Below are 9,401 nucleotides of genomic sequence, written 5' to 3'. Positions count from 1 at the left end.
GCCCAGGACGGCCGATCCAGGGGAGCGTGGGATTCGAACTCGGTACCAATCGAGGCGTACGAGCAGCTCACCTTCACACCTCACGCTGGGCTGACAAACAGAACAACAAAATGAACACTGTTAAAATCATGAAAGAGACAAACATAAGTGAAAATATCAGCAACTCTGTGACACATTATAAAGTCTTTATTTAAAAAAAAAAAATCTAGCATCAACTGTTGCTGGTGTCACAGCCCCAACAGTGTTGCCCTCAGTTGTTTCAGTTGATAAGGTGCAATTTCAACTTCATAAAAGCCTAAAATTTAATTGTAAATTCCCATCAAACAACATTTGAGAGAGATGTGCGTTTCTCAGTTCTTGGTTGGGCCTCTTTGGCTCAGGACCTCAGGAAACACTGTGACCCGACCTGAACAGACGACACAGCAGCCACTGCTGACTGTGGCTTCACACTGGACCTCCAGCAACATGGACTCTGGGCCTCTCAGTCCTGCTTCTGACGTGACAACATGCAGGTCAGGGTCTGGTTCTGAGGGCCAAACACAGCAGGGCAAATCAGAATTGGAACCTTCCAAGTCTGGGATCAAAACGGCTCAATGGTTTTTGATGACTTTTACTTTCGTTAGCAACCTCTCACTCCACTGGTACATTTGTCAAGACAAAAAAAAAAATTCTGAAATATATTGGGAGGGTGGGGGAGGAGGAAACCATGAGGCAGCAGCCAGTGACCAACTCTGCAGAGAGCCAGTCAGTTTATTCAAACAAGCAAGACAGTTGTTCCTTCATGGCCGTTGCTTCAGGAAGCAAGCAGGACTTTCTTCCTTCACCACCAGGCTTCAGTGAGTCTCAGCTGAGTTTGACCCAGGCTTTTGTGATGTTCATGTGCTTCTCTGCACTGAGGCTTGGCATCAGAGAGGTCAAAACAGCCATAGTTTTGAGCTCTCAGATCCCAAACTGTGAAGGTCAGACTGGTCACGGTTTCAGACGGATCACGTCAGCAAAAGCAGAAACTTCAGAGAGAGTCAGAGCAGAAGATTTCCAGAGGCTTCAGGGGCCACGTGAGCAGCACAGCTGGACCATGACACTGCTGGTGTTTGCTACAGTGAGAGAGGAACATGTGGAGCAGCCACTGGTCCTCATGAGGACATGCTTTCATGGAAACACTGACAGATCAAAGACTGAGCAATACAGAGAGATTTACTACCTAGAGGAGGAGTACGTACACACTTCCACAGAGGAGTCAGTGAACGTGCTGCGTCATGACAGATACCCTGGAATATATGGATTCCACGCTCATGCTTTCAGACAGAGACGCCGAGTCAGACACTCACACAGGATCTAGTGATCCTCCTCCTGATCGCTCCACGAGAGACATCTCCTGGGTTCCAGTGGATGTTTGAAGACCTCTCTGGAGAGACAGAGCCTCAGTAAATCAGTCATTTTCAGAAGAAAGTGATGACTGTGCTCCATTGCAGGAGTTTCCTGAAGCCCAGGAGGCAAGAAGATCCACTGACCATCATCAGCCTCCAGGTGCAGCCAGGTGTCTCCTCATGTGAAGATGCTTCGGTGAAATATTCCAGCTGCACAAGCTCAAACGCAAGGGGTGGGGCTTAACAAAACTAAAAGCCAGCAAGGGATAAAAGCGTAAAAAATGGGGATGTCACAAAAATAGTGAAAGAGAAGGGTGAAGAGGAGACAAGAATCCTCAGTAACATGAACAATGCAATGTCGTCGCCAACTAACTTCGCATCCATAAAGTATTATTGCTGCCAATAACTACTTTTGGTCTCTCATTTTCTCCCCTCTTTTTTTTTTACTTTCAATAATAACTTTTTATTTATTTCCTGCGTGTTGCAGGATCCCAAAGACTATTTGTTTCAAGGAAGAAAGTAAAAAAAAAAAGAGGGAAGAAAATGAGAAACCAAAAGACAAAGGATTCTTTGATTCTTGTCTCCTCTTTCACTATTTTTGTGACATTTTCCTGACTTTATTTTACACTTTTATCCCTTGCTTAGCCACACCCCCTCTCTCTTTCAAAACTCCAATGGAGGATGGAAGTATTTGTCATAAGCCCTTATAGCACCCAGCTGAACCCCGAGGTGGGGACACGGCCCCCACCCCGACCTGCGCCCAGGACGGCCGATCCAGATCACCGGGGGAGCGTGGGATTCGAACTCGGTACCAATCGAGGCGTACGAGCACTGCTGCATTGCCTGCTGAGGACTCGGTTGAAGCCACCACTACACCAGCTCACCTTCACACCTCACGCTGGGCTGCCAGCACGTTTCTCTCCAACAACTGCACCTGGAAAACTTCACTGAGACATGAGTGGGATTTGAACCCAGGCGGGTTCTGCTTGCCTGACCTTTGTGTTCATCCAGATTTCCACATTATGGTTCGTCCTGCACATTCAGTCAACCAAAACCACTCACTGGATTAACCTTGTCTTGTGGTCAACATGTAGAATTGCAGAGAACCGACGCCATCGTCTGCTGGCAGCGACACTCAGGTGATTCAGATGTAGCTTTGATGAGAATGAGGGTTTCTATTCTCAAGTGATGCTGACTGAGCGCTGTACATTTCACCTGTGATTCAGTGAAGTCATGGAGACCAACACGTCTCACTCTCTTTTCCAAGGTCGACCTGGAGTGTCAGGAGTCACCAAGGACGGGCGTGACAGGTGTCCAGCCCGGCAGGACGGAGACGGCTCTGACACGCACGGCTTTTATTGTTTCAACATGTGAGTCTTAAGGTTAAGTCAACAAAATAAAACTTGTACATGGAAGATTCAGAGTGTAAAATACCTCTGAAACTCTTCCACCAGCATCAACGTCTGTGCTCTCGGTGCTGTAACTATTTATTATTTTTGGTGACTGTTGTATGTACAGTAAGATGATACAGCGACATGTTGTAAGAAGGAACAAATAAAGCCACTTTTCAGGAAAACATTCCTCTTTTCTCCAGCTGTGAACAACATTCCAACACAGGTCCAAGTTCATCCAACTGCCATGTTTACTGATGACCACTAGGGGGAGTCACACGCACCAATTCATGCACGCGTGAGTTGAGGGTCGTTTTGAGCAGCTCACTAAACTCATACAAGGAACAAATACGTTTAAAGGACAGAGATATTAATGAACTGAAAACTGACTCAAGAAACGTTTGACAATTGATCAGAACAAAATCTCAACAAAGTGAATGTGCTTCGATTGAAAGCCGAGTGATCGGCGGCAGGAGGAACAAGGGTGAGTGTCGCTCACAGCGTGGATCTCTCAGTGGGGTCCACACTCTCATCGAAGATCGTCTCAAACTCCTGCGGAAGCAAAGCGTTTCGCTTCAGACGGCTTCATCACATGCACTTCCGCTGCACACCACTGGAGGTCAGTGCTGAGATGCACAGAGCTCGCGCACCTTTCTGAGCGCGTCTCCGTAGGTGTCTTGCAGGTGCTCCAGGTAAGCTGTGGTCCACTTCAGAGTCGTGGCTTTGTCGGAAAACTTGGTACAGAACGGCACCAGGAGATTGAGTTTGTCGCAACACGAACGGATGATCACCCTGCACGGAACACAGAGTCACATTCAGCAGACGAATGAACCCAACATGGTCAGTCAGTTGGAAAACGTCTCGCTCTTTTGATGCCAGTTTGAAACATTTCGGCACAAATGGTCAACAAACAGCAGCAGCACCATGTGACCTCTCACCTGCGCTGCCTCTCCTTCTTGTTGTGTCTCTCCTTCCGAAGACTCAGCCCAGTCGTCTGAGGGCCAGGATGAACACAACAACCTTGGTCTGCTGAAGAGAGCGCCAAGTCACTTGTTGCTAATATTGGATACATTCAAACACTGTTGATGTAAAACATCACCTTTGTTTGCTGTGAGCTTCTTGTTGCTGTCTTTTAAAGCTTGACTCTGGGGAGGGAGGCGAGCGGCGAGACGCAGACGACGCTTGTGAACAGGGTCCATGTTCTTTCAAAACAAACACAAACAGCTCAGTGGGAGTTTGGCATCAATGGTCCAGTGGGACCAGGCTCACCTCCTGCGTGGCTCCACGTGCCTCCCTCTGACCGCCGTCTGCGTTGGAGGTGGAGAAGTGACCTGCTTCAGGGAGCGACGGAGGAGCGGCTGAAGAGAGGAGCGGCCGTGGCTGGCGGGGGGCAACTTCCTCTGTGAAGGGCTGAAGGTCCATGTCACCAGGCTCCCTGGTCTCCACTGAGCAGGACTGGCTCACCACCACCAGCTCCTGATCAGGTGCATCAAACTGACCTTGGTGGAACAGAGCTTCGATCATATCGGACAGTTGACTCATGGCTTCCTGGGAAACACAGGTGACATCCGGTTACTTTACATCCCTGACTCACAACAACAACAACAACCCGCGACCCAATTCAACTGACAAGGCGTGGATGTGACGCCAAGATCAGTCACGCGTTTAAATCCAGGCTGATCTGAAGTGAATAAGCGTCACATGAGCAACTATCGAGACAAGAAATGTTCGGACCTCGGTTAGCAACTGAAGCTAACGAGCCTCGCTGTCGACAGCAGCTCCAGACAACTGAACACGTCGACTGAGTTCCTTCTCCACTTCTGCCTTTAGTGACGTGAGTCCGAGTTGAAGAAACAGTTTCCTAAAGTTATTCTCAAGTGATGGTGACTTTTATATGTTGACATAACATTTATGTTATTAATGTATTTAGTTCTACTGAATGAATCTACTGAAAAAAGTTTTAACAGAGCGCTCGTTTTATATTTTAAATCATTTTAATACATTATATTCTCCATAACCTCCGAAACGATACTTCTTTATATTGTTCCAACATTGTCAACGTCAGCGTTAAATTCGTCAGACGAAGCGAAACACGATCGTCAACGCGCAATTTTCTCATGACGAGGTGACGCCATCGTAACAAAACAGTGAATGTGCGTGACAGTTGACGAATAAAAACAAGTCTAAAATGTTCTGCAAGAACTAAAAACCAAAGAAAACAGCCTCCACCTTCTGGTTTACCTCACAAGAAGAAGGTGACCACGTTAATCCCGGCAGGATGCTCCAGTCAGTCGTCCTCTTGCAGCGCCCCCTGTGGCTGCAAACACAACTGCATGCAGGACGATCACCGCGAGCGCTGGTCACGCGTGTTTATATGCAACTCAATGACGGGAACGCGTCCGTTGCTCGCGGAACTAAAGTGGCGCATCCAGCCGGACAACTGAAGAGACGGAGCGGATGAGGACAGCTGCAAGACTGGAGCGAGACTTGTGTCTCATGGTTAAAAACTCTCATCACCAAATCAATAGATGTCACTGCTTTAGTAAATAAGGAAAAACGCTGCTCTTGAGTCTTTCCACTGGAGTCAAAAGGCACAAATGTGATCACGTCTCAGGTTCAGTTTCTTCATGGCCGTCGCTCCACAGCAGCTGAGGATCCTGACCAGAGCCTCCAGCAGAACCACAACTGTCCAGCTGCAATGGAGAAACCAGAGGAATGAGAGATGGAGCCATAAAGTCTGTCAAACTCAAGACACCAAGTAGAAGCAGCACTGGACCGTCAGAAGGGCAGCAGCAGGGTTCAGTCTTGAATTTGGTCCATGACTCAGACACGACGCAAGGAAACAGGGCGACATGTTCCGGGAGCGTCAGGAGAAGAACGGCACCTTTTCTAACTCCAGAGGAACACACCACCCTGAAGGAAGCAGGACTTTCTTCCTTCACCACCAGGCTTCAGTGAGTCTCAGCTGAGTTTGACCTGGGCTTTTGTGATGTTCATGTGCTTCTCTGCACTGAGGTTTGGCATCAGAGAGCTCAAAACAGCCATAGGTTTGAGCTCTCAGATCCCAAACTGTGAAGGTCAGACTGGTCACGGTTTCAGACGGATCACGTCAGCAAAAGCAGAAACTTCAGAGAGAGTCAGAGCAGAAGATTTCCAGAGGCTTCAGGGGCCACGTGAGCAGCACAGCTGGACCATGACACTGCTGGTGTTTGCTACAGTGAGAGAGGAACATGTGGAGCAGCCACTGGTCCTCATGAGGACATGCTTTCATGGAAACACTGACAGATCAAAGACTGAGCAATACAGAGAGATTTACTACCTAGAGGAGGAGTACGTACAAGTACGTACTTCCAGAGCTGCGAGGGAAGTACACACTTCCACACAGCTCTTGCAGTACAGATGCTACAGAGGAGTCAGTGAACGTGCTGCATCATGACAGATACCACTGGAATGTATGGATTCTACACTCATGCTTTCAGACAGAGACGCCGAGTCAGACACTCACACATGCAGTCAAGGTACTGTGGTTCGCCTGAAGACCAGAGACCATGACAGGAGAGAGAGAGGAGAGATGTGACGTCACCAACTTTACATGGAGTTTTGCAACATGAGTCAGAGGGGAAGTCTGGGTGAGTCGTGAGTCAGGTCAGCATGAGTCAGCGTTTGGTTTTCACAGAGTCACAGAGAACTGCAGGACAAAAAGCAAGTTGGACAAAGGTTTGTCTTCAGAGAGATGTTGGAGATGCACCATGAGGGTGTTGGTACCAGCTGGAGTTAGAAACCAGTGTTTACAGCAGCAGCAGCAGATGATTGAGCCTCTGATGAGGACTTTGCTTTGAAGGGAAAATGAAAGTCGAGTCTGAGGTATGAGGTCACGTGACCTGAGCTACAGCACAAGAGCAAATACAGCAGCAGGAACAGCGCCATGAAAGAGTGAAGATGAGAGTGGAGCTTATGAACTCAGTACAAATCAAACCCCCCTCACACAACTTCAAAGGTCCAACATCCATGTGGCCATGATTCACCTGAAGGCATCACACATGTCATGCGAAAACCGTTGGAAAAGTCAGAGTTATGGGTGTCATGTGACATCACGTTTTTGAGAGACCGATTCAAAACAACCTTTGGAGGACAAACTTTAGAAAGAAAGAGAAGCAGAGTTTCTTTGGTTTTCAACCTCAGAGTTGCTTGTTTACAGTCCACAAACTCCTCTGAAGTGAAGTGAAAGCAGCAGAGTCCACCTGGCACAACAGTCACCAAGACACCACTTTATTCAGCATCAACATGACGTGAGAACAAAGGTGAGTCAAACATGAGGCCAGTCACCTCTTGAGACTCAAGGTTTCACGTCCTCAGATGTCAACTACCATGTTGGCAACTGTGGAAGAACATGGCGTCAACATGACAGCACACACCAGTGCTGGGCTCCTCTCCACAAACAACATGGATCTAGTTGAATGGAAAGTACCTCTGTGAAAGACACCAGCATGAACATGCTGTGGACTGAGCACTTTTCATGGATGCATGAACTTACAGGAGAGTTGGGCTGCTCCTCCACTGAAGGGACCATCTCAAGCTCCTCGTCAGACGTTACCTGGAACAAGAACAGGGATTATGATTTGTCAAAATAACTTGGGAAACACAGTGACATCCATGGTCCTCTGACATGGACCATGTTAGCTTGCAGTAAACCTCTTCACCAGTTGGACCTCCAGGGGTGCAGAGGACCTTCAACCTCAAACAGGAAGTCACTGCAGCAGGTCCACCAACAGCTCAGATTCCTATGTACAAAGAATTGACTGGGAGGTGGGTGAAGAGCCCAGGTGAGCTGCTCTGAGGAGGGCGGGTCCATCTGAAGAGACGAAACAGAAGGTTCATCAGTAACTTGAGAGTGATGTCTCAGCAAATAAGCACCAGAACATTCCTGCATGATCAGTTTCACACATCACAGGCCCCCAGGAATACAGGGGCCACAGGGTCACCAGGCACTCTAGGAAGCCTCAGAGTCCTCAGGAGGACTACAACCTCCAATGCTGAGCTTCAGGACCAAGACAGTTGGTTAGAAACGTCAGTTGCCCCTCACTGAAAAGTGCTGAGTCACCAACTACTGTGCTGCAGCCAGATTTGACTCTGTTTGTGTGCAGGGGCCTTCTGAGTGCAGCTACCTGGAACAAGAGGAAGCAAGTGAGCAGCAGCATGGTCTCACACCAACAAAGGTCTGGGTCTTCTGAGGATGTCAAAGAGCCCAAAATCCAAAAGGAAACACTTGAAATGGCAAAGTGACGTCTCACCCTCCAGCTGCTGCAGGGTTTCTTCTCCTGAGGAAACACTTCCACACAACTCACATGCATCTCTTCCACATGACCATGAAACATCTTGCAGACACTGCTGCATCATGTCAGTGACCTGAACCACAGACAGTGGCACCGTGCGTGAGAAGACGTCATCACCCAGTGTCAGTGAGACCAAGGCAAACACAGCTCACCTGCAGCCTCCAGCTCACACACGTTTGACCTGAACAACAACAACAACAGCAAAGGTCAGCTCCCGGAGACAAAGCGCCTCTTCTTCTGGGCTGACAAACGGCCTCACCTGTCGTTCACCTCATCCACCTGTTCACCAAGCTGCTCATCAGCGGACTAGTTCACCTGGCGCTCGGGGGCGGGGCCAGTTGGCCAGCCATTGACCAATGAGGAGGCGTCATGACGTCATGGACAAACAGTGGGTTATTTCATTGACTGGTTGTGTTTAAGTCCAACCACACGAGGGCGGTGTTTGACCAGTTATTCTTCGTCGCTCTGCTGATGGTGCTGAAGAGAGTGTGAGAGGTTGAGGTCCTCAGAGAGGATCTGTTGTGTCGGAGCAAATACATCCATGGATGGAAAGGGAAGGATGCAGAGCATCAGAGTGACAAGGTGAGGGGGGAGGAAGAGATGGAAGGAGATCAGAGAGCCAGAGGTGGGAAGAAAACAGAGGACAGAAACCTGAAGAGGCAGAGAAGATGGAGGCAAGACAGGTCAACAACTGGAGCAGCGACAACAACAGAGCTGCACGCAGACTCCACATGAGAGAAGTCAGTCATACACACTACAGGCGATTTGTCTTCGTTCTGCCAAGGTTCAAGGCAGCATCTCATCGCAACATCAACAAAGACAAGACAGAAACCTGTTGACTCCACTGGGTCCTGGATCAGGACTGGTGTCCAAATGCTCCGCGACTCTTGCTTCAAAGAGACCTGTCACCAGTGTAGAGAGACACTGTGAGGAGTTTGGTGACTGAAGCAGATGAACCTTGAACTTGACATGAACGTCCAGGTCAGTCAGGTCACAAGTCCAACAGCAGCAGGACAAAACAAAGCAGCTGACTTGAGTCGACCTGCAGAGAAGATAACCTCCGCTCGTACCTCTCCCTCCTCTGCACCCTGAAAAGTGACATGGTGGGAAAGTGACCAAGGAAAGTTGTAAAAACGCCATGTAGTCGCCTTCTAACTTCACATCATTCACAAACAACAAGAACTACAAAAGCCGCCGCCAATACTAACAGGTGTTTCCTTGTTTTTTTTGGTGTGTTGCAGGATAGGAAGAGTCAAGTGATGCCACTGATGATGTATGAAGGACACAGCCAAACACAGGAGCAGAGTCTA

At 48.6% G+C, this 9,401-nt stretch overlaps 1 protein-coding gene and 1 long non-coding RNA gene across 6 annotated transcripts; both read right to left on the bottom strand.

The window, feature by feature from the left end:
- Nucleotides 1-2,931: 2,931 nt before the first annotated feature.
- Nucleotides 2,932-5,437, bottom strand: LOC128749169 (uncharacterized). Of its 5 annotated transcripts, none has more exons than XM_053848495.1 (6): nt 4,988-5,437; nt 4,028-4,306; nt 3,858-3,960; nt 3,697-3,787; nt 3,409-3,550; nt 2,932-3,310 (listed from the first exon to the last, which is right to left on the bottom strand). In XM_053848495.1, exons 2-6 carry the CDS (start codon nt 4,298-4,300, stop codon nt 3,254-3,256), a joined length of 666 nt encoding a protein of 221 aa, XP_053704470.1. In that variant the 5' UTR covers nt 4,301-4,306; nt 4,988-5,437; the 3' UTR covers nt 2,932-3,253. The 5 variants fall into 5 exon arrangements, with proteins under 5 accessions (XP_053704470.1, XP_053704468.1, XP_053704472.1 ...); XM_053848493.1 differs by having other exon boundaries at nt 5,000-5,435; XM_053848497.1 differs by having other exon boundaries at nt 3,697-3,784; nt 5,000-5,433.
- A 2,187-nt stretch (nt 5,438-7,624) lies between these two features.
- Nucleotides 7,625-9,170, bottom strand: LOC128749172 (uncharacterized). Its single transcript, XR_008412903.1, has 3 exons — nt 8,351-9,170; nt 8,244-8,272; nt 7,625-8,164 (listed from the first exon to the last, which is right to left on the bottom strand). It is a non-coding gene; the product is annotated as an uncharacterized LOC128749172 (long non-coding RNA).
- Nucleotides 9,171-9,401: the final 231 nt, after the last annotated feature.

This window comes from Synchiropus splendidus, chromosome 18, assembly GCF_027744825.2.
Source record: "Synchiropus splendidus isolate RoL2022-P1 chromosome 18, RoL_Sspl_1.0, whole genome shotgun sequence".
Classification (NCBI taxonomy): Eukaryota; Metazoa; Chordata; class Actinopteri; order Syngnathiformes; family Callionymidae; genus Synchiropus; species Synchiropus splendidus.
Note: the sequence above shows the minus strand (reverse complement) of the source record. Positions and strands in the feature narration are given on the sequence as shown.